Here is a 24019-nt window from a genome sequence, read left to right on the forward strand (position 1 = left end):
CACAATGCCTGGGCTGTTCAGAAAATTTATCCAATAAACAGATGAATGTCCAAAACCAGTGGCTGTTTCTTTTTTTTTCCCCCATAGATCACTGTTTATCTTTACAAGGTTGACATTCAGTAATAGGAAAGGCATGTTTAAGAACTAGCTTGCTCTTGTTTTCTGTTCTGTGCTAGAGTCAGTACGGCACAGCTGTGACCACTACTGAGTTTCAAGTGTAAGGCTGAGAAAACATGCAAAAGCCAGTTGTACAGAAGAAAACCTTTTAATGCAACAGCAACACACAGTCCAATAAAATCAGTTCAATTAACTTCAACATAACAACAACAAACAACAAAGAAGCCTGAGGGGCTGCTGTTGGGGGAAAGGTCAGTTCCTGCTCAGACTGGAGGGACACTAATCTCAAGGAGGCCTCTTTTCTCCCCATCCCAGGAGGAATTCAGGCTCTTTGAACAGCATAGGTAGCTCCATACAGAAGGCAACAGCGCAGAGCCTCCAAGGGTCAGGCTCTGCCTTCCCACAAAGGGCCTGGACTGAAGGCACTGGGGCTCAACACAGGACGCTGTGCCAAGGACAGGGTGCAGACAGCAGCCGTACCCCTGGGGAGATGGCAGCCTTGGAGAACCAGCTCGACAGGCCGCTTTGGGTCTAGGTAAGTCGGCACTTTAGCCTGTTAACACCACCCTCCCAGCTCATATCAACTGCAGAGGTGTGGTGTCTGGGAACGTCACACAGGCAACAATCAATCGGCGGCACATCTGGGTCGTGACAACTGCCAAGTACTTTGTTGACACGGACCAGGCTGAAGCAAGGGGATGAGGCCAGGGCTGTACCTTCACACTTGAGCTCCAGTGTGAACCTTTCTGAAAGAAATTGTCCTGTGCTTGTCTGTAATGGACTTAATTTGAACAAGCGAAGCTTCTCAGGTGGAAGGCTGCTACCTCTCCAAGGGGTCAAAGTGGGGTTGTTTTTGTACTCCCTTAGGGGCATGCTGGGTATGGGGGGAGGATGCAGGGGAGGCCCATAGCTTCTCTGGGAAGGTCAGGTAGAGGGTTCCTGTTGCTCTCTTGGGGTTTAGTTCATGTTCTGGTTGACTTCCTGCCGTAACTTCTGTGCAGGGCCGTTCCTGGGTTCAATTTGTAGGAGGCTGCTAATATCCGCAAGGCTGGATTTATAGTCCTATGGAAGAGAAAAGAGGAGTTGGGGAGGGAACCTAGAAGAGGCGAGAACCATCTGGAGTGAGAAAAACTGCTGAGGTAGGAGAATATTTTCAAACCCCAGAGTAGAGTTACCACAGGGTTTGGGAGCAGGAAGACAGCAAGTGCTGCTTCACCTCATCACCAAGAGCCAGCACGGGTACAAATGTGGCTGTGCTTGGGTCCCTGGGTGGCGATCCTTTACCTTGAGTGCCTTGTAGGCTTGAGCCCGTCTGTAAAATGCCTTCACATTCTTTCCATCCAGCCTGAGGGCTTCTGTGCAGTCCTTCACTGCCTCCTTGTACTGTTTCAGGACCAAATGGCAGAGCGCTCTGACGTGGAAAGACCATTACACAAGTTCAGTCACTTCAGGACCCCCACAAGCACGCTGGAGGGGCTGGGGAGGGCCTGCATTGCTCATCAGCACCCTTCTGTGCTGTTGCTCTCCACCTCAGTCCTCTCAGGTCGAACCTCACCTCCCAAGATTCAGGCTTATGTGTGCATGTGACTGCCACATGTGTGCTAGTGCCCATGGAGGCCAGAAGGTGTTGGACCCCCTGAAGCACAGCCAGTGCTCTTGACTGATGAGCATCTCTTCAGCTCCCTAGCCTTTTTTTTGCAGATGCAAAGCCTATGAGAAGCTTCATAACTGGCTCAGGAGTCAAGGGACTTGCCCAAAGCCTACTACTAGTAAGGGGCCAAGCTGGAGTTCAAACCAGTGGGCCTATAGGAACCCAGAGCCTCACCACCTTACATCAGGTTTTTTAAGCAAAGAAAAGTTACAAAAACCTTTCTCTCAACAGATGAAAAACATACCCATTTTAAGAAAAACCAAATGCACGAATACTGAATCCTAATTAATATTACGCATGCTGATGTTTCAGGGAGTATAAAGACGTAAACAATTACTTTGGAAAAATCAACAATAAGAGGATTGGGTCAGGGATGGAGTACAGTTTTCAGCACTGGATAGGGTACCCAGCACTATGTGTCTACCTGAGAACTTAGATGGTGAGTAGATGGGTGACCAAAATACTTACATTTTTTCACTGTCCATACTTTGAAATGTCTCACAATAAAATGTTTATCCACTGTATTTTTCATCATTCAAGTTTGGTCCTATTCTTTAAAGACAGTCACTAGAAGGAAGCAGCCCACTTACTCCCCTCACTGTTTTTAGTGGAGACAGCACTCCCTAGCTGGCTATGGCACCATCTGTCTTAAGGTCCTCTCTCTGCGAGTGTTCCCACTGTTTCCAGCATGGCAGGCACATCGTGCTGCAGGGAACTCCCTCGGGGAAGAGATACCAACAGCTCTAACTCTGACTGCTATTGCCAGGCACTCTTAAGAAGTTACTAAGAGTTTCTTTTTCTATAATTCTAACAAGTCTGGGTCTCAGATTTTTTTTTTCTGAGACAGGGTTTCTATGTGGCTTTGAAGACTGTCCTGGAACTCGCTCTTGTAGACCAGGTTGGTCTCGAACTCACAGAGACCTGCCTGCCTCTGCCTCCCAAGTGCTGGGATTAAAGGTGTGTGCCACCACCGAGACCCAGTGGGTCTCAGACTTCAATTTCTGTGGAGATGGAAGAATATGGTAGCTAATGTATTTTACTTCTTTTTTTCTGGTCCTGCTGGGTATCACACCCAGGGCCTTGTGTTAATTGCTATAAATATGAAAAACATTTTCACATAGTGTTTTAATATTATAAAAAAATTAAATTATCCAATTTTCTTAATAGCTTCTGTGGGATTTTTTCCTTCCACACTGCGAGGTAATCAGCTCACAGGCTCTCCCACGATAGTTTTGCTTTTACATTTGATATTGTGCTTTTCTAAAGCTTTACTTGAAAATACACAGAGGAAGATTTGTATTTAACCCTCACCCTGCCAACCCAACATTATTTATTGGATGAGACCTCTTCTCCCCACACTAACTAAATGCTCTTGTTTATATTTTTCCTGACAAACCCTGGAATCATCATCACGGCTTAAAAACAAACACAAAACAACTCTAACTCAGGCTGGAGTACAGGTCAGTGGCAGAGTGCTGGCCTATCGCACATGAGGCCTTCAGTGTGAAGCTTAGCAATGCTCCCCCACCTCAGGGGAAGGCCACATTTTACGTGAGCATATTATAAATGAAGAGAACTAAAACCGTAGCCCAGATATTTACCAGAGCGAGTTCCAGGACAGTCTCCAAAACAATACAGAGAAACCCTGCCTCAAAAAACAAACAAACAAACAAACAAAACCCAAAACAAAAAAACAGTACTTAAACAAAATTATTTCAGTTACGGTAAAAAAATTTTTTTTAGGAGAATGAACTAATGGGTGTCTAGCAGCATCAAGGCTAAGGAGCTTAGAGAAAGGAGGTAGCATGAGGGCCACAGGCTTCCTTTACAACTTAGCCTAACAAAGGAGCACCCTGGTCCAATCAAGCTCAGAAAGTTCAGGCCCAAGTTCAATCCAAAACATAAACTAAAAGTTCTTTTTTCAACTCTTAAGAAGCAAAACCAAACCCGAGAGAGCTAAATCTACACTTCTTATGCTATGGCCTGTGAACACAGCTCCCACAGTTCATTCAGGAAACACTAGCTGACTTCAGGAAGACGCCCTGGTTCCTGTACAAGCACTTCAGTGAGTGCACCAAACCACACTCTCAAACACGCCTTATTTTCAGTTTCCTTCAACCGAAAACATCGGCTCTGGTGTGTGCGTGTTATGTGCATGTGGGTACATATGCCATGACATACATGTGAGGGTCAGTACATAACTGTGGAGTCAGTTTTCTCTTCCACCTTTTTTTTTTTTTTTTTTTTTTAATTATTTTTGAGGCAGGGTTTCTCTGTGGCTTTGGAGTCTGTCCTGGAACTAGCTCTTGTAGACCAGGCTGGCCTTGAACTCAGAGATCCGCCTGCCTCTGCCTCCCGAGTGCTGGGATTAAAGGCGTGTGCCACCACCCGGCTCTCTTCCACCTTTACAAGGAAGTTCTGTCAGATCAAAGATTTTTTGAAAAGATTTATCGTTTCTGTGGTGGCACGTGTTTAACATGCACCATGTGTGTACAGGTGGATCCCAGGCACGGAAATTATAGGCAGTTGTGAACTGTTTGATATGGGGCTGGGAACCAATCTCTTTACCTCTCAGCCATCTCTTCAGTTCCCAGATTAAAGGTGTTCTAGACTACTGAGTGTTTGTAGACATTCATAACAAATATGTGATGTGACACAGCCTCCTGCTCATTTATCAAGCTTCTGACAATAAAATTAATGCATTTCATTGGCACCAGATTCCAGTTCTGCCAACACCATGTTAAAGCTGTTGGAGCCTTGACAGCACCTTGATCTTCTCAAGGTCATAAACCTGTCTCTGTCACCTACACTGCTGAACACCAAGTCCCACACAGTGGGTGTGTGTTTGTGTGTCTGTGTTCACGAGCGTGCGTGCCATACCCTGCGCATGGAAACAACAACAGTGTGGTCCCTTATTTGTCTCTGCTTGGAGGGAAGCGTGTGGATTAGGAAATGGTAGGTAGAAAAATTACAGATACTAAAGACAAAACAGAGACCCAGGATAGAGTAAGGAGTTCACCTGGTGAATACCAGGAACTACCAAGTTTATTATTCAAAGCTCTTCCTTACCAAGACACAAAGAACAGGCAAGCTAATTACCATGTGAATACCCAAAACATCAAGCAACCACACCTTACACTAACATCCTGTTGTCAAGGAAAGATATCCATTAGTTACACCAGACATCCTGTTGTTTAACCTTGAAAGATCAATAGTGGATTTGAACTCTCTGACCTTAAGGTCAAGATAAAGTGGAGCCATTTTTATGGGCCCTGACAGCCCTGTCTGTCGCCTACACTGAAGCATGGTACAGAGCAGTGAGTCCCACACAAACGGGGGAGGGGGGGTGGGTAACGAGGACGAGGACGCGCCCTGGCTCCAGGGCCTCCAACAGCAGTTCCCACTGCAGAGCTGCTACAGGCCCAGGGGTCTGCACTCAGCCAGACATCTGGCAGACAGGAGTCACTCCACTAGCTGGGCTCTAGGCCAGAACTGTCGGAGACAGGTGGGTTAGAGCAGCCATGGCTGTAGAGTAGGCTAAGGAGTCTGTGTTGACACTTAAAGCTTACAATTCTGGGACAGACAATGAAGACTGTCAACACCTTGTTCAGTTCTGAGGTAGGTTCGAATGCACATGACTACCTGAAAAGGACCGGAACCCCTCCATAATCAGGAGCCTGTGGTAGGCAAACAAGTATCCTCAGCTACATCCCAACCCCTGGAGCTCATGGTAGACAAGTATCCCCACACTGAGCTACACCCCAGCCTTCAAGAACAGCCTTTGGAGAATCCCCGAGGCCAGCAGCTGCGCAGAAGATACCTGTTGCTGTATGTGGCGGACTCCAGGCTACTAAACAAGAGGCTCTCACTGTACTTCTCAATAGCTTTCTTATGGTTGCCCTTCTTCACAAGCTCATTGCCTTCTTCCTTCAGAACCTTGGCTCTCTCCACATCCCCAGCAGAAGGCACTACACACAAATTCAGAGAGGAAAAAACCATGGATCAGGTGTCCAATGAGATCAGTGAGATCTCTTCAGCATCCTCCCTCCCAAGTCAGGGACTGCCTTGGATCCTGCAGACCATTCTTTCTGACTACAGAGGCCCCCTAATTAATGGCTTCCAGTCAACTCAAGGTTTTTATAAGAAGAGGACGGAGACTTACAAATACACTTACACATGCATATTAATATATACACAACAAAAAGCAAGCCAGGTTTACTTGTAGCACTGGGTAGCTGGAATGTTCTGCATGACCTACTTAAACTTCAGTACCTCAGTTTCCTCCCCAGTGTGAAGGGCTATGTCAGGATCAGATCTGAGAATAGTACTCGAGAAAGTGCAGAACAGCCCACAAACTCAACGAGAGGCATGGAGCAAAGAAAGGCTGCAGCTTCTGGGTTTCAGAAAGGGCTGAAGAGGGCTAGTTCTATTTTGCCCTGAGTGTCCACTTTCACCTGTCACAGGAAGCTCTGCTCCAACCCTTAAGGGGGAGAACAGAGAACAAGGTGAACCCAAGCCCTCACACTACAGTGTTTTAAGGGCCTTCACCGCATGGGGCTCCAATGAACTGTCCCGGCCTCATTCTTCAGCACCACATTTTAGTCTTTAAAAACTACCATGGCAAAATACTCAGTATCTACAACCAGGGCAAAATTTCGGGAATAAAATCAGTGCCAATTCATGCCCTGCTTAGGAATTATTACTAGGGCCTGAAGCCCTGTGGACCCTCCCCAGCCTGCCCACTCTTGAGAGAAACTGAACTTTCTAATTCTGTACTTCCCGTTCCCTTAAAGTATCTCAATCTACATAAACTACATCTACGGATACAATAGCACCTATAAGCCACTTGTCATGGAGCTTCATATAAAGAAGCAAGTATTTCTTTTTGTTTGTTTGTTTATATTTTATTTATTGTGTATACAGCCTTCTGCCTGCAGGCCAGCAGAGGGCACCAGATCTCATTCAAGGTGGTTGTGAGCCACCATGTGGTTGCCGGGAATTGAACTCAGGACCTCTGGAAGAACAGTCAGTGCTCTTAACCGCTGAGCCATCTCTCCAGCCCCGAAGCAAGTATTTCTATATAGTCTTTTTATGGCTTGCTTTCCTCTCAACATTCTATCCCTGAGATTTGCCTGTTGACCTGCAGTTGATAACATTTTCACTTCAAAAATTCCAGGAAGGATTTGCTCCCTCCTGTCCTGTTCATGGAGACCTGGCTACTCCGAGTTTTGTCTTGCTATTACGGAACATCTGTTGCGAACACTCCTGTGTACAGGAGTGTGAGTTTCTAGAAGCAGCCCAGTAGTGTGGATACATGCAGATCCAGTTTCATCTGGCTCTGCAATATGCCCCTCCCCCACCCTCAGTCATGTTTATTCATACATTTCCCTTCTCTAGCTCCTTCCATTGTCTCTGTCCCCAATTTTCCTCCCTAATGACCTAATCCTTTAAGGTCTAAGCTTAAGATGTCACTTTTATCACCTATGCCAGTGTGAGCCTTGTCCTGACTCCTCAATTTAAACTTCCCAAATACTAACATTTCCATGGCACCGGCTTTTCCTCCACATGCATTGAAACACCATCACCATAACTCAGTTTCTCACTAAACCAGGAGTTCCCTAAGGCTCAACCTTTGTCCTCTGTGTTCTAATGCTTAGCAACACGGTGGGTAACACATGGCTCAGTGACTCCAGAAGAGGCCATCTAGTTCATTAGCACTCTGAAATTTCCTTCTAAGAGTAGAAAACAACCAGGCTCCCACATGCTGCCTAGGAAGGGAGCTTCCTGCAGAGAGTAAGGAGTGGCCTCTACCACTAAGACTTACCGACCATAAAAGAGCTCTACCCCTGGCTCCTTGTGTACTTCCCTGTTGTGTGTGACTCACACTTGGTAGCTCAGGACAGTGCTCCTGGAACATTAGTGAGAATGTCCCAGAAGACAATCTCCTGCTACAGTTGCCCAGCTCTGTCTGTTTGCTCTTATTCATACTTCTCCAGGGTCACCCAGGACTTGTGTTCTCAGGGAGGCATCACTTTCTAGTTATGAGAATGGTCCCAAGGAGAGGGAGCTGAGACAGTTATAGAATCTCATCTCCTGGTCACGGCAGCTTGTGACCAATTACACCAGGAGACTGGGAAAATTAAGTATGTAGAAGGGAGCGTCAAAATTTTAACTAGTGACTGAGGGGCATGTAAGAGTGGGATGGGGTTTTTGGCATATAATTATGAGCCAAAACGTTTTATTATTTTGTCATGTTGGAAGTTTCTGTTTTTGCAATCAAAAACATTCTAAGCAACACACTCCAAGCACTGCTAGAGAATATGAGCTAGCACCTGCACCTAGATGCCAGGCCAGGTTTACACATCCTGTATCACTCAAGCCTTTCATTGATGACGTCACTGTATAGTTAAAGAGACAGTCTCTAATATGGTGTTTCCCATTTCATCTTTTTCCCTAACAGCTAAGTGAGACCAATTTTCAGAAGTTACTCTATAAACTTCTTAGATGGACACTTAGAAAGAGCTCACCTCTGCTCTTTGTAGTTTCTTTGGATTTGTTTTTAGGCGTCTCTTTGTGATTCTCTGAAGGCAAGGAATTCCATCTCTTCTGGGCTGAAACAGGCACCACAGGAATTGGGGGCAGCTTCAGGCGCCACTCAGGCCCAAGTGAGTCCATGAGAGCTCTAGTGATTCTGAAAGGGAAAGTTGAGTTGCAGGAAGCGTCTGGCCAAGTCAAGAGGTTCCCCTTTCAAGCCCAAGGGGGGTGGGGAGTATTCCCTGCTTTCCCCACCCCCACCATTCCTATTTCCCCACATGCTCTAACAGATGAATGGGAGTCTACTACCCATCAAATTCTTCTCCAATCTGACACCATGACATTTTCCCTTAGCCTGGCTGACATACATGATTTTTAAGGTCCACTGCTTCTTGTTAAGGATACATTTTGAGTAGACACCCCTAAGAAAGGATACCATTTACAAAAAAGTTTTTTCTCAATGTCACTAGTTCAATGCATGCAAACTTGTCATTTGCTTACTGTTCTGATAGTAATTTCTCTCAAGTGTCAATCTTGGCTCATTCAATAATATTAACACCTGCGTGGCTCCCATTTGTAGGTTAATATGCCCCGTGAGCTCTGGCATGCTTCCTCCTCTCCATTTTAATTTGTGTCACATTCACTCCTGATCCTTGGGCTGGCTGTGTGGCTCAGCTGTAGAGTGTTTGCATAGCACATACAGGGCACTAGGTTTGATCCTGAGCACTGCAAAAACAAACGAGCAAAAGAGCTGCTTCCCTCCCGACCCCTATGCACATCTTTCCTCATGTTCCACAATTTCCGTTCCTACTCTGGAGATCTAGCTAACTCCTGCTTATTCAATTTTCAACTTAAAATGATGCTTTTTGCACATGATGTCCATGTTGTTAATGGAAATGGATTTCCGGCACCTAGTATATCACTTGGCTTCCACCAAGACACAGTAAGAACACACTACATGAGCAAATAAAGCTCCTACAGTCACGTTCCTATGTTACAAGGATAAAACCACACAGATTGAAACACAACACATTTCACAGCCTCTCTAGGCTTTGGAGCAGTTTTCCTGCTTGACTCAGGTATTCCAATTCTCTGCAGCCCTATTCCCTAGCATCCCCCACTCCCCAAAACATTCTTCCTTATACCCCAAATAAAAACATGCCTGCCTGAATGCTTGTGATGGTTAATTTTAATTGCTGGGGTTGGAGAGATGGCTCAGTGTGTAAGAGAACTTGTTTTGTTCCCCCCTACACCCTGCTTTAAGAGACAGGGTTTCTCTGTGTAGCTTTGGAGCCTGTCCTGGAACTCAACTCTATACACCAGGCTGGCCTTGAACTCACAGAGATCTGCATGCCTCTGCCTCCTGCAAAGGGGTCGAGCACCCATCTCCGTCCCGCCTCATCACTTCCTGTACAGATCTCTATGGCTAACTAGTGGCTAGCTCCACCCTCTGATCTTCAGGCAAGCTTTTTTGTCAGAACAAACGAAATATCATGACACACAACCATTTGTAATTTCAGTTTCAGGGCATCCCACATCCTCCTTTGACCTGAGGGTACCACACATGCATTTGCAGGCAGGCAAACCACTCACACTCATAACAAGCAAAACCAATCCTCAACTTTCAGCGTGATGAGCTCTGGACCACCAAGGGAACAAGAGTCTGTGCAAGCTGTGAGGGGTTATCTTGATTAGGGTAACTGAGGTGGAACCTGAGCTCAGGTCCTGCAATGCACACGATGGAGAAGCCGGCTGAGCATCAGCACCGACCACCCTGCTTCCTAACTGCAGATGCTAAGTGAACAGCTGCCTCCAGCCCCTGCCGCCTGCCATGATGACTGGATCCTTTAACCGTGGGCCAAAACAATGCTTTTGTCAGGGTACCCTATCACAGCAACAGGAAAGGTAGCTAAGATGCTGTCCAATCATCTCTACTTCTCTCCTGTCACACAGAGCTACCCGTTCCACGTAAGCTCTGGGTCCCACCCCTGCCTCTTTCAGGGACCTCACCTTGGCAGCACCTTTCTTTCTCTCCCACCTGCATCATTTCTTCCAAGTTCCTTCAACTTACCCATTTACCACCCCTGCTACTCTCCCGTCTCCCCTTAGAGGGACATAAATAACTACTGTGTGACCTGCCATCCGCTTCCCACCTTACTTAACTGCTTCTCTCAGCTTCACTAGCGACCTCACTGGACTCCTTCCTCCCTCTGTCCTGGAGCACCTCGCGCTGGCCATTCCCCTCCCTACTGCTGCACTGACTACACTGAGTCTGTGCATGCGGACTAGTACTCCCTTGAAGCCAAGAGCTGTGTAAGGACAGAGAGAGCTAGGCCTCATTCAGCAGGGCCTTGTGCAAAGTCTGCACAAAACTGGCAGTGTTTGGAGAATGACAAAAAGACTCAAAGAGAAAACTGGCAGTGTTGACAAAAGGTAACCAAGAAACCAAACACAGACGATAATCACACTATTAAGTTGGTGCTTGGCTTTCTAGCAGCTCACAAGAAAGGGATTGTGATCAAATATACAAATAAGGGTATCCATGAAAACACAAAACAAACAAGTCACGGCTCAGGAGACCAGAAAGATGTTTTCACTTACAATAGCCCACCCAGCAGCATTCAAGCTCCTTGTATTTCTTACTCTTCAATTAGAGTTAGCACTACGCACACAGTGGGGTCTGAATCTCCTTTCAATTTTGCTATCCTCCACTGAGCCTTCTATACTTTAAAGACAGCTCAATAAATATTAGTGTGTGAATGAATGTGCACATGTAGACAAAACCCAACTATCAATCTCAATAACTCTGACTTTAAAACAAATCCATTTTACTATCTTTAATTAAGTATACGTGTATGAGTCTGACCACTGGAGTGTAAGTGTCCATGGATGCATCAGATCATTTTGGAGTTAGAATTACAGATGGTTGTGAGCTGTTCAATGTAGGTGTTGGGAACCAAACTCAGGTCCCCTGCAAAAGCAGCAAGTACTCATAACTGCTAAGCAATCTCTTTTAACTCTAGTTACATATTACACAATCTGCTAAATACAGCAGCAGATTCTCCTCATATGGTAGACCATATTAAGAGTTAAGAGTCTCTGTAGCCAGCCTGGTCTACTTAGTGAATTCCAGCACAGACAGAGCTACATAGTGAGACCCTGTCTCCAAAACAAACAAACAAACAAACAAACAAACAAACAAACAAACACCTTCTTCAGTCAGTGGAACTAAAGAGATGCTTGTCATGTAAGCATCAGGGCCTGATTCTGAATATTGAGCAAGCAGTTGAATAAAAAAGCTGAGCAAGATAGTATCCACCTATACAATTCCAAGAGGCAGACAGGAGGGTCTCGGGAGTGCTTGCCAGTTACATTAGCGAAACCGAATTGCCTTGTCAATGAGAAACTGCCAAAAAATAAGGTTGCGAGTGATAAAGATACCCAACATCAACCGATGGCCTCTACATGTATACACGAACATAGTTTTTCAAGCATAGTCAGAACACAACTAAAGCAATAGCCAACCAAGGGTACTGGTTCCATGTTCCATGGAGAAGTTCTGCAGTACACTGGGCTCACCTATTGATGCCTTCCAGGGCCGACGCCACACTGTTATCAATCTGCAGCACAGTTTTATAGTCAACATAGGCCAGGGTGTACTTCTCCAGGGCTTCATATGCAGATGCTCTTCGAAGCAAGGGCTTGATGCTGAAGGGAACCAAGGCCAGCGCTCTACAACAGGAAGCAAAAATGTCACCTGTCTGCTGGGCCCACAGGCTTCCCCAACAGTGTAGTGACTCAGACAGGGTCATCTGCAGCAGTCAGCACAACGGAGGTAATTTCTGGCAGAAAGACACCATTTCTAGGATAAGTCTCAACTTAGACTGAATTGGGAAGGGAAAGAAGGCAGAGAACCACGAGTGAAACATATGTGCATGCGTGTCAATTTTTATGCCCTCCACCCCCACCCAAATGAAGAACAGGAGTCTCTCAGTTTTCATGTGGATATGTTTCCACATTGTGGAAAGTAACAGTCACTCCCGAGTTTGCATTCTACCTCACTACCACTAGCCCTGGGACCCCAGGCAATCACTTTATTATCCTGGTCTTTGGCAATGCATTCTGCTCTGGGAAGGAGGATAAACTTACCACTGAGTGAGTACCCTGTGAAAGAGACAAAAACTAGCACAGGCTCCTAGAGTGCACCTCACCCTATTCCCCCATGCATGTAAAACAGAATCACATCTAGGATTAGTCAGAAGAACCCAGTTAGCAGATGTATGCCAGTTAGCAATGATGGACAAGGCTAGCTGGAAAAACTGTTCAGTGTCCTGTACAACTGGTTACTGAGGTTGTCATTTCTTCCTTCTTTCTCTTGCCCCCCTTCACATCTCCTGCCCCTGTGCATGCTTTGAGACGGTCTCACTATGTAGTCCAGAATGGCCTGGAACTCCTCATTTAGAACAGGCCAGCCTTGATCTCATTAAGATCCCCCTGCCTCTGCCTGCCGAGCACTGGGAATAAAGGTGTGTGCCACCATCTCTTTGATCTCATAAAGATCCCCCTGCCTCTGCCTGCCGAGCACTGGGACTAAAGGTGTGTGCCACCATCTCTTTGATCTCATTAAGATCCCCTTGCCTCTGCCTGCCGAGCACTGGGAATAAAGGTGTGTGCCACCATCTCTTTGATCTCATTAAGATCCCCCTGCCTCTGCCTGCCGAGCACTGGGAATAAAGGTGTGTGCCACCATCTCTTTGCTTCTTTAGACAACTGGTTAACACCTATCCCCTCTTCCTCCCTCCCTCCCCTCTTACCTCTCACATCATCATCCCAGGAAAACACCCGAGCAAGTCAGTCACTGTAACTGTATCTCCCCTCACGTGCAAGTGTCACAGAGGCTTTAAAGCCTACCTCTAACTTCCTACCCTACACCATTCTCAGAAGCACCAAGCCCAAACTCCAAAAACAAGGACCCAAAGGGACTGCCATTCCAAGTGGCCTGATGATACTTGGTGACACTCTGTAAGATCTGTCAGAGAGAAATGGTGGGATTCTTCCAAACAAGAAACCTGGCTTGATCTTTGAAAATCCTCAGGCATTCCGGAGCCTCCCTGGGCCACTTACGAAGTGCAGTCTTTGATGCAGTCTGTGCAGTTCCCATCCTTCAAGTAGCATGCTGCACGGTTGGAGTACAGAACACTTTCTTCTTCGGGGTCTGCAGAACCTGCCCGGGAGGAGGCAGGAAGAGCAAGAAGATCATGAGATGGGAGACAGATGTCAGCAAAGGGATGCACCTCATACTTGGTGCTCTGACTTTGAGAAAAGGCAGTAGAGATAGCCTAACCAGACTTCTGTCAGGCAGGACAGCAGAGCAGATCTCTGCCATTCACAGGAACTAAGCATCCCTCTTCATGTATTCATTTTAACACTGAACTTGGTACCAGATAAAAAGATAAACATGAAACAGCTGGATACTGCCTTAGAGAAAGCAATCTCTAACTACTTTATTACAGAAAGCATGGGGGACTCAATGGGAAAAAACCAAGGAAAAGGACAATAATAAATGCCTGAAAGAGGGAATGACCCAGAGTTGGAGGGAATGCAAGCCAGAGCGCAGTTAGTTAAGTCAGAACAGATTTTGCCAGAGAAGTGGTAACAGGGGTGGGTCTGCCAGGACTACGGGCAACTCAAAGTGAACTACCCCAAGAGACAGTTACCAGTCATTTCTCTAAAGCCAATGCTTACTCTCACCAGTCACAGACGCTCACTCTCTCACTGTGACTATACCCATTTTGTTTTTAAATTTACTGTGTGAGCATGCATGTGTGAGCATGTGCCCAAGAAAGAGGTCAGAGGACAACTTGCAGGAGTTAGTTCTCCCCTTGTGTGTCCCAGGAACAGAGCTCAGAGCAGCAGACTCGGCAGCAAGTGCCTTTACCTCCCGAGCCACCGCATAGACCCTGATTTCCATTTGAAAATACTTTTATTAGCCTGAGAATTTCATTAAATGTATTTTGGTCATATTAGTCCCCATTCCCCCCTAGACTCACCTTCACTTCCACACTCCCCAATTTGTTACTTTTTTTAAACCCTGATTTTCATTTAAAAAAATTCAACTACATTTTACTCATTAGCATGGGTCATAAAACACCACAAAACACAGAAAATAAGAAAATGGTGCTGACCAAGTAACTCCTAGGTATGCAGTCCAAAGGTCTTACTGAAAAAATCAACTTAGACATTAAACTCTGTATGATATTCAGTATGCACTATTCTAGCAAAATTAGTTGTTCCCACCATACCCCCCTTTTTTGAGTCAGGTCTCACTATTTAGGTTGGCCTTGAACTAGTAATTCCCCTGCCTCAGTCCTCCCCTCCCCCAAAGCTCTAGGGCTACTAGATTCATGCCATCACACCCAGTTTCTTTCTTTTTTTTTTTTAAACTTAAAATATAACCAGTGTGGGGACATATGCCTTTAATCTCAGCACTCCTGAGGCAGAGGCAGGAGGATTTCAGTCTTAGCTATACGGAGGCTAGCTCTGACCTTCCAATAGCCTTCCTGTTCCAGCCTCCTGAACACTAGGATAACAGGCTAGCAGGCGGGAACCTCCACACCCTCACTCATTCATTTATTCTGGAGCAAGGTCTCATTGTGTACTCTAACAGGTCTGGAAGCTGCTACATAGACCAGGCTGGCCTCAGGCTCCATCCATGCCCATCCTTGTCTCTGTGCTCCCTTTCCCCAGAGGCCAGCACAACCCTCAAGCTGGCGTGGGAATTCTCAAGCACTGCCCATTTTAGTATACAAACTAACAAATAAAATACAGTGTCATTAAGCGTTTCCCAAGAAGCATCACATGGCCTATCCTTTTGCAACTTGCTTCAGGAAGTATGATACCATGTTGCCATTTGATATCCAGTGCTAACAATAATAAGCATTCTTCTCTTAGGCCAGAAAACACAGAGGTAAGGTAATACATCCTTGCCATAAGGATCAACTACAAGCACTTAAAAACCAGTAATTCATCTCAAGTCCCCAAAGCAGAGCTACTCACAGAAGCAGGCGGTGGGCCAGAAAGGTTGTGAGAACCTCAAATCCAGCTGATGGCCCTACAAATTCACTCAACCTTTCCATACACTTGTATGCACCTACCTACATTTGAAGGATTACCCATACTCCAATCTTTAAAAAAAGTTATTTTTACTTTATGTGCACTGGTGTTTTGCCAGCATCTATGTCTGTGTGAGGCTGTCAGGGCTCCTAGAACTGGAGTTATTAGTTGGGACCCTCCATGTGGGTCCTGGGAATTGAACCTGAGTCCTCTGGAAGAGCAGTTAGTAGTGCTCTTATTGGCTGAGCCATCTCTCCAGTTACAGAGCCCCCTCCCTCCCCAGATCTGAGAAGTCAAGAAAATTACCCACAAAATCACATAGAAAATCAGTAGTAAGATCACAACAAAAATCCAGTAAGCTTGAACACCGGGGTAACTATTCTAGGGGTCTCAGAATGAACCCCCACAAAGCAAAGCATTTCCGGGATAGCAGTGATTATGTTTACTCAGGGAAGGGGGCTGTGAATGAAAGGCAACAACTTCAGAGTCCTCAGCAACTTCATGATGTGGCACCCATATAATGTGAGGTGCCCAAGAGGTTTCCAGGAAGAAAAACAGGATAGCTTGAGGCTATAAAAAACTTTAAACAAGGGGGCTGGAGAGATGGCTCAGAGGTTAAGAGCACTGGCTGCTCTTTCAGGGGTCCTGAGTTCAATTCCCAGCAACCACATGGTGGCTCACAACCATCTACAATTCAATCTGGTGCCCTCTTCTGGCATGTAGGCAGAACACTGTATATGTGATAAATAAATAAATCTTAAAAAACTTTAAACAATGCTGGGCATTGGCGGTACATGCTTTTAATCCCAGCATTTAGGAGGCAGAGGCAGGAGGATCTCTGTGAGTTCCAGGACAGCCTCCAAAACAATACAGAGAAACCCCAAAAAACAAAAAACCCAAAAAAACTTTAAACAAAAAGGAGGAATTTAGAGGATTTACGGAGAAGTCTAACTAATGATTAAAAAACTTGGACTCAAAGGGCTGGAGATGGCTCAGAGGTTAAAAGCATGCACTGACCCTGCAGAGGACCAGAGTTCAGTTCCCAGCACCCACATAAAGCTGCTCACAACTCTATGGGGAATGATGCCCCATTCACGTTACCCTCCCCCACATACATATGACTACAAATAGAAAAATAAACTTAAAAAACCCCAAAAAACAAACCTGGACTCAGAAATCAGACAAATCTACATTCAAATCCTGGATCTCACATCTCATTGTGCAATCCTAGCTAGGTAATTAATCCTTTTAATTCCTCACCTGCAAGTATCTGATCGATTTGATCATAGTGAAGACAGCACTAGCACACAGAAAAACTCAACAAACGCTATCAAGAAGTGAGAATGAGGACTTAAGAGAAAGTGAGATTCAAGGCTGTCCTCAAGTCAAAGCTTCTGAACTTTGGGTAAAGGCTAGGAGAACTGATAACACGCCGTTCCTCTCTTTCAAGAGCTTCCAATTAGGGATAAGATTCGGACTCCTTGGAGGGCTTAAACCGCCTACACGATAAGGTTTTATCATCTTCATGTCTTAAATATTCTCCTTAGTAGCTCATACTGTTTAGTCTATCCGGATCTTTTCTGATGGTTCCCTACACCTGGGATGCTCAATGCCCAAAGTATTAGACGCTGCATTGGACGTCACCTCAAACATCTCTTGAGAAGTTGTCCATGATTTCCTTCCTAAGGAATCCAGCTCTATCACATTACCTTGTGTTAGTAACTCTAATCTCAGAAGTCTCCTTTACTTATTCACGAACGTAAGACAACTGACCCCAGCAAGTTCGACCCTTGAAAGGACCTCATCTCGCCACATTCAGTCAGTATGGTGCTCAACTGAAAATCTGGGGAGGAGGGAGTCCGATACATCCTCAAGGGTCCGAGGGAGGCCAGTTAAAAAGCAGGCAGAAAGAACCAAGTAAGTTTCTCATAGGATGCTAAAGTGGAGAAGATGCGGGAGCCTGGCGGGAGAGCCTGGTGCAGCGGTTGGCCTGGAGGAAGGATCCAGAACACTAGGTGAGGCCAGGGCGAAGCGGGTGCATGACGCCTGCAGGCCCGGAGGGGAAACGCGGGGCGGGTTCCTACCTCGCGCCTGCAGCAGTCGCAGCGCGCGCTCGTACAGCGCCGAGGCTTCGGCGTACTGGCCGTTGCGGAAACTCTGGTTGCCGGCAGCGCGGAGCTCTTCCACAGAGTCTGAGAGTTTGGGGGCCATCCCGGGAGACCGGCAAACAGGGACCACCTCCGTTCCCCGCAGAGTGATGCGCCACAGCTTCCGGGCGGAAGCGGCGGCTGCGTGCCCTTAAGGCCCGCAGCTGCCTGGCCTCGGGGGTCGGGGCTAGATGGGGGTCGCAGCTAGGCGGCGAGGGGCGGGAGGAAGCGCGGGATCAAGGTCTGGGAGGGCCTGGTGTGGCGGTTGGAAGCGGGGAAAGGGAAACCCAAAGGCTGAGCCAACTTGAGACCCGGTGCGGGGATGCAGGTGGAGGACGCAGGCCCGGAGGGGAAACGCGGGGCGGGTTCCTACCTCGCGCCTGCAGCAGCCGCAGTGCGCGCTCGTACAGCGCCGAGGCCTCGCCGTACTGGCCATTGCGGAAGTTCTGGTTGCCGGCAGCGCGGAGCTGTTCCACAGAGTCTGAGACTTTGGGGGCCATCCCCGGGAGGGCCGGTGAGCACAGACCAACTAGGATGTTGCTAACTAGTGCGCAACAGCTTCCGCCCGGAAGCTCTGGCTGCGAGGCCTTTAAGGCCGGCGGCTGACTGGTCTCCAGGGGCGGGGCCAGACGGGGTGGGGCTAGGTGGCCGGGGGTGGGCGGAAGCGTGGGCTCCAGCCCTTAGGTCTGGCCGCTCATTGTTCTTTAGGGGTGGGGCTAGGAGGGGCGGGGCCAAGAGGACCAGAGGCGGGGCCTTTGAGAACGCAGACCCTCTGCGCGTGCTCGGTCTGGAACTGGTGGTCCAATTTCCTTAAAGAGGACTGTGCTCCACGTTTCTATTGGGATTGCAGAGGCCACCATGGCCGAGTTATACCAGGAGGTGGGTTGTCATCCCTCGTGGGATTCACAGTCCGGGAGGCCTGGGAAGCAATTAGTAGTCCACGACCAAAGGAAGATACACATTTCGTCAAGAGATTAATGCTATAAAGAAGCAAAGCGCAGGGTGATGGTTTGGAAAGCTAAGGCAGCCGGCTGGTGGCATCCTCAAAGATTGTGCAATCTACACAAAGACTGATGAAAAAGACCATACACACAAATGAATACAATACACTTTCAAAAAAAAAAAAGAAAGGAGGAAACGAAAATATATAGAATCAAAATCCAAAGTAGCTGGGTTTGGTGACCCAGGTCTGTAATCCCACCATGTGCGAGGCTGAGGCCAATATAAGTGAGCTCCCGTTTTACAACAAAACCAAGACAACACAATCATGTCATAAGAGATAACGTGGAGGCTGTTGGACCTGAGCAAGCCGAGGAAAGCCTCTTGATGTAAGGCATAGGACTCCAGAGAGCTGTAAATTACCGGGCATCTTGTGGACCATAAAATGCATTTATTGAGTGAATACAGATGAATCAAACTCTTCCACTGAGGTTGACTTCACTTTAAAACAATAGGTTTTAGTAGTTGTGGCGAGACACCTGCAATCATGTAGTACGGAGGCTGCAGGAATGCCAGGAATACCAGGCCAGTCAGGGTTACAAGAACGAGAGACCCAGTATCAACGAAAACAAACCAAACCGCTGGCACGCAAAAGTCCTAAATTTGTCTCATCATGGTGGCACATGCCTTTAATTCCAGCACTTGGTGGGTGGACAGAGGCAGGTGGATCTCTGGTCTACATAGCAAGTTACAGGCCAGCAGGGATGTATAGTGAGATGTTGCCTCAAATAAATCCCTACAAACAAACCCAAACTAAAAACAAACAAACAAAAAAACCCAAAGTCCACAAAAGAACTATGAGGATGCCTTGAAGAAACCACAGCCGGGCGTTGGTGGCGCACGCCTTTAATCCCAGCACGCGGGAGGCAGAGGCAGGTGGATCTCTGTGAGTTCGAGGCCAGCCTGGTCTACAGAGCGAGTTATAGGACAGCCTCCAAAGCCACAGAGAAATCATGTCTCGAAAAACCAAACCCCCCCCAAAAGAAAGAAACCACAGAAATCTGTGAGGTTTGACCTATCTGCCAACAATTCTTTTGTCCAGCTTGAGCTGAGCCTAGACTGCCATTTTGGGTCAAGTCAATGGAACTGCTCTTTTTGGGGTGTATCAGGTCTAAAAGGAACCTCCAACCCCTCACTGACTAGGTCCAAGGTGACAGTCTAGGCTCAGCTTGCGCCGAATATTGACAGGTTAAACAAAAGGATTACTGGTGGATAGACTGGAGTATTTCTCAGGAACCCAAGTTTCTGTCTACCAAAAGGAGCCACTTCCAGCATCTTCCCTTGTCTCAGGCAAAAGACACTTTCGGCTCTCTGTTGACACATAGCTGTGGTTACACATCAAAGGCCATGCTAACCTCCAGGCTCCTTGCCTGCTTAGTAACAGGTACCTGTAACTAAGCCCACAAAGCTAGCATCCTGGCCCTTCGCATCTCCTCCAATATGCTAGCTCCCAAGCTGTTCAGATGAAGCTAGCTCACTCCCCTCCACAGCGGCTCTACAGCAGCTTTGCTTTCTAGTAATGGCAACGTTTTTGGTTTTGTTTTGTTTTGAACCCACAATTCTCTCTCTTCACTGTTTGTTTGCTTATTTTTTGAGACAGGGTTTCTCTGTGTAACCCCGATATCCTGGAACTCACTCTGTAGACCAGACTTGCCTCGAACTCACAGAGATCCGCCTGCTTCTGCCTCCCTAGTGCTGAGATTAAAGGGGTGCGCCACCACCGTCTGGCTCTCTTTGCTATTTTGTTTGCCCCTAAGAAATAGTCCTGGCCAGGTAGCTTTTTCTCTCTGCTCTGGACTCTTTCATGTGCCTTTGCTTCTTATCTACAACTGAAACCTCCCCCAATCACGGAGCAGACATTTTGGTGGTTTTGTTTTTACTGCGCCATAGCTTACAGGGTGCTTGGGGCTTTTCCCTTTGGCTCTAGAAAGAACTCAATTCTTATCAAACCCATGCTTTGCTAAGCCTCATTGTGTGAGAATTTGGGGCACCCTCAGGCAATCAGACATAAAGTATTCAGTCCAGAGGCAAGTCAAGGAGAGGGTGTCGCTAACACTTGAGCCACTAGAGGCCGCCCGGGAGGCGCACCTTCGGTTTCTGGCTTCTATAGTTGCGCGCCACAGTACCACGTGACCCACTCCGCTCAACAACCCCTCCCGCTGCTTCCGGTAGGGGCGGAAAGCGGAAGTGTGGGAGGGTTTGCGGGGCGGGCTTCGGGAGGATGGAGCATTGAGGCGCTCTGGGCGGCTGCCGACAGCGCTATGGAGACCGTGCAACTGAGGAACCCGCCGCGCAGGTGAGGGGCCGTAGCCTGAGAGGAGAAGAATTGGGTGGGGAGGGATGGCGCGAACTTGCTGAGGGGAGACACCCGTGTGCAAGCCCCGGGCGGAGAGGGACCCGCGAGACAGGCGACCGGGCTGCAGGAGCACCTGCTGAGTGAGGGAGCATCCGCTGGCCGGGATAGAAAGTGGGTTTGGTTACAGGGAGCACTCTCTGTGGGGGACTCCCCTGAGCAACATGCGGGCAAGTTAGGAGGACACCTGCCGAGCCCGGGGAAAGCTCCCCAAGAAGAGACTCGAGGAGTTAGGGGCGGATGCTGAGGGTGGATGAAAGCAAACCCGTTTGGGATGAGCGAGGACTCACTGAGAGGGTCTTGAGTCCCACAGACCATGCGGGGAGGAAAGAAAGGTCTGTTGCGTTGCTTCTGAAGCAGAAGGCGGTGGAAAAATTGTTGGGGGTCCCATAGTAAGAGGTGAAGTGGGCATTTTGTGTCCTGGTGGCCCTGTCCAAAGTCATTGCTCCTATCTGCCTTACTGTGGCAGTACCAAAGTTTCGTGGGTCTAGTAATGGAGAGAGGGTCGTGGAGGGTGTTCTAGGGGCATCCCTATTTGGGGATGATGATGGTGGTGGAACCGGTGGAGCCTTCTGTTGCTGATGTCTTGAGTGTCTGCCTAATTTTCTCCATATCCTTCCAAAACCTAAAGTTGGACCATAGATAAGGAAAGAAAATACCCGAGCTGGGTAAGCCGAGGTCCAATAAATAGAGTTTAGACACAGAAGACAGCCACACTGTGTCCCTTCCAAATTCTGTTTCAATACTGTCAACTCCAGATTCTAGAAGTATCTGGAATTGTTTTGGGTCAAGATGACCGGCTCTAGGAAGTTGATGTGTTGGACCACTCCCCCTCACCTGGAGAAAAGAGCATAGAGCCCGAGGGAGTCATATTTCTCCCAGATGCAGCTAAAAACTTCGGTTTCACAGTGAAGACATTTGACTTCCTGTAGCACAGTGAGCACTAAAATAGGAAGTGTTCAGAAGAAGGGAGTGCCCGGCAACTGAGAGGTGAAGGGAGGGCATTGAAGCCTGGGGAGCACTCTTGGGGGTTGCTGGAAGTACACAAACATGGAATAAAACAAATACCTTGTTAGTGTGGTGTGCTGAGACTGTAATAGCAGCGACCATTAATTACACACAGAGTAGCACTTACAGGGTGCCAGGCACTGTTTTAATTGCTTTGGGTCTCTCCTGTTCAATCATATGAAATTGCCATGTTTGGCCGCTTTGAACTTGCAAAAAATGGTACTGTGAAATGGTATAACTTACCAACTCACTGACCTTCACAACTAATGCATAAGGAGGGTATCCATATATCCTTGTTTCACAGATGATAAGCCAGGGCAGCAGGTCATTTATTAGCTGCTCCATAGCTAGTAAGGGGCAGAGTTGGAATTTTAACGTCTAGTGATCTAGTCCAAAGCCTTGTTCTTATAACTGCTCTACTCCAGCATCTCCCTGGAAGTTACCCCCTACGTTGGGTCTTTATATATGTGTATCTTAGCAGATAGTTACCGTATGTGTGCAGTCAGTAACCACTAGATTCTTTCTTTCTTTTTGGTTCCTTTCCCCAAAACCTTCATTTAGGTAAAATGAGAATTGTCAATGTGAGTTTTGTTTCTCCCTTTGTGTTTGGTGATTGTGGGCAGGGTTGATTGTTTTTTTTTTTTTTTGTTTTTTTAAAAAAATTTTTATTTTGACTTTGCTCATCCTTGTACCTTTTGGATTTTTTATTTTTAAAGTTTTATTATTTTTTTTTCAAGACAGGGATTCTTTGCGTAACAGTCCAGGCTATCCTGGGCTTGCTTTGTACGCCAGGCTGGCCTCTAATTCAAAGAGATCCCAGTGCCTCAGCCTCCCGGTGCTGGGATTAAAGCTGTGTGCCACCACTGCCCAATCTACCTTTTGGATTTTAAGAACTGTAGTAAGTTGCAAGAGAAGAGCTTTGCAGGACCAAATCATTGGATGATTGGTGTAGTCCTGGTCATTGTAACTAGTGGACTGCCAGGTTTTATTATCATCAGTACTGACTGGCTTGGGTTGCTGTAACAAGTACCACACCTGTTAAACAACAGAAATTAACTATTTGTTTGCCATTCTGGAGGCTGGAAGTTTGAAATTGAGTGTCTTTGGCTTACACATGACCATCCTTCCCCCACATTTTTATGTGGTCTTCTTCTCATATCTGTCTCTGTCCTCACCTCTTCCGCTTACAAAGTCATCTATCTCCAGATACAATCTCACATCCTGACATCCTTAACGTTTAGAATCTTAATGTTTGCATGAAGGATAGAGCATAGTTAATTCAGTTGCCTTTTTGTTTGTTTTGAGACAGGGTCTCACCCTATAGCTCGGGCTGGCCTCAAACTCACTATAGTCTAGCTGGCTCAGCTGGCAGGAGCCATTGGTCCTGACAACTTTTGTTATTAAAATGTTTCAGTTTATCTTTTATATTTGTTGTAATCTGTAAAATTCTGTTAGAGAGGTAAATATGCATAAGTAAAATGGGCCTTTGAGAGTTCTGACTTGTCATAGATTAAAAACTAGCTGGATCTGAGCACCACCTCATAACATTTCTTGTATTTGGAAGGATACAGATGTCTTTTTGAGAGAATCAGGTGGTGTGCCACTCAGCAGTCTCAGTGCCGGGAAATGCTGTTTGTATTCATGAGCTTGATGTGCCTGTGTGACTCAGTGGCTGATGATGGATGGTGTCTTGCAAGGGTTAGTGATTTTAAGACGTCAATTGCCATTGGGAAATGGTGTAGTGCAAGGCCCAGGGTGCATTCCTGGAATGCTGGCCATTCTTGTGTCGGCTGACTTGGGATAGGAACATCACCAACATTTGGTGTGTGCAATTGCACTTATTGGCGGGGCCTGTTCATTACAAGCAAGAAAAAACTAGTCACTTCTGAATGAATATCATCCTACAGTTCGCCAAAGTCACACCATTTGGGTAATAGTCCTCGTCCTTGAAGACTCAGTCACTTAGCAGATGTTTCATAGAAATTTTGTTTGTTGATAACCTACTAGTTAGCATTTTTGGTGAAATTTTATTGAGTCAGATGTGGTGGTACGCACTTTTAATCCCAGCATCCTGGAAGGCAGAAGCAGACGAAACTC

The 24019-nt window shown here is 46.9% G+C and overlaps 2 protein-coding genes across 3 annotated transcripts in view; one reads left to right on the plus strand and one right to left on the minus strand.

Moving 5' to 3' along the window:
- Nucleotides 1-249: 249 nt before the first annotated feature.
- Nucleotides 250-18175, minus strand: Tomm34 (translocase of outer mitochondrial membrane 34). 2 transcript variants are annotated; one of them, XM_040732727.1, is made up of 8 exons: nucleotides 17936-18081; nucleotides 17500-17766; nucleotides 13427-13526; nucleotides 11882-12034; nucleotides 8296-8459; nucleotides 5589-5736; nucleotides 1402-1528; nucleotides 250-1179 (listed from the first exon to the last, which is right to left on the minus strand). In XM_040732727.1, the coding sequence occupies exons 2-8, from the start codon at nucleotides 17624-17626 to the stop codon at nucleotides 1075-1077; spliced, it is 924 nt and encodes a 307-aa protein (XP_040588661.1). In that variant the 5' UTR covers nucleotides 17627-17766; nucleotides 17936-18081; the 3' UTR covers nucleotides 250-1074. The 2 variants fall into 2 exon arrangements, with proteins under 2 accessions (XP_040588661.1, XP_040588660.1); XM_040732726.1 differs by lacking the exon at nucleotides 17500-17766 and having other exon boundaries at nucleotides 17936-18175.
- Nucleotides 18176-20744: 2569 nt separating this feature from the next.
- Nucleotides 20745-24019, plus strand: part of Stk4 (serine/threonine kinase 4) — an 88206-nt gene continuing 84931 nt past the window's right edge. The window contains exon 1 of the mRNA XM_040732699.1: nucleotides 20745-20857. Within this exon, the coding sequence (XP_040588633.1) occupies nucleotides 20823-20857 (35 nt within the window). The 5' untranslated portion in view covers nucleotides 20745-20822. The remainder of the gene's footprint in view (nucleotides 20858-24019) is intronic.

The sequence above is a fragment of the Mesocricetus auratus genome, unplaced genomic scaffold (genome assembly GCF_017639785.1).
Source record: "Mesocricetus auratus isolate SY011 unplaced genomic scaffold, BCM_Maur_2.0 Super-Scaffold_100028, whole genome shotgun sequence".
Lineage (NCBI taxonomy): Eukaryota > Metazoa > Chordata > Mammalia > Rodentia > Cricetidae > Mesocricetus > Mesocricetus auratus.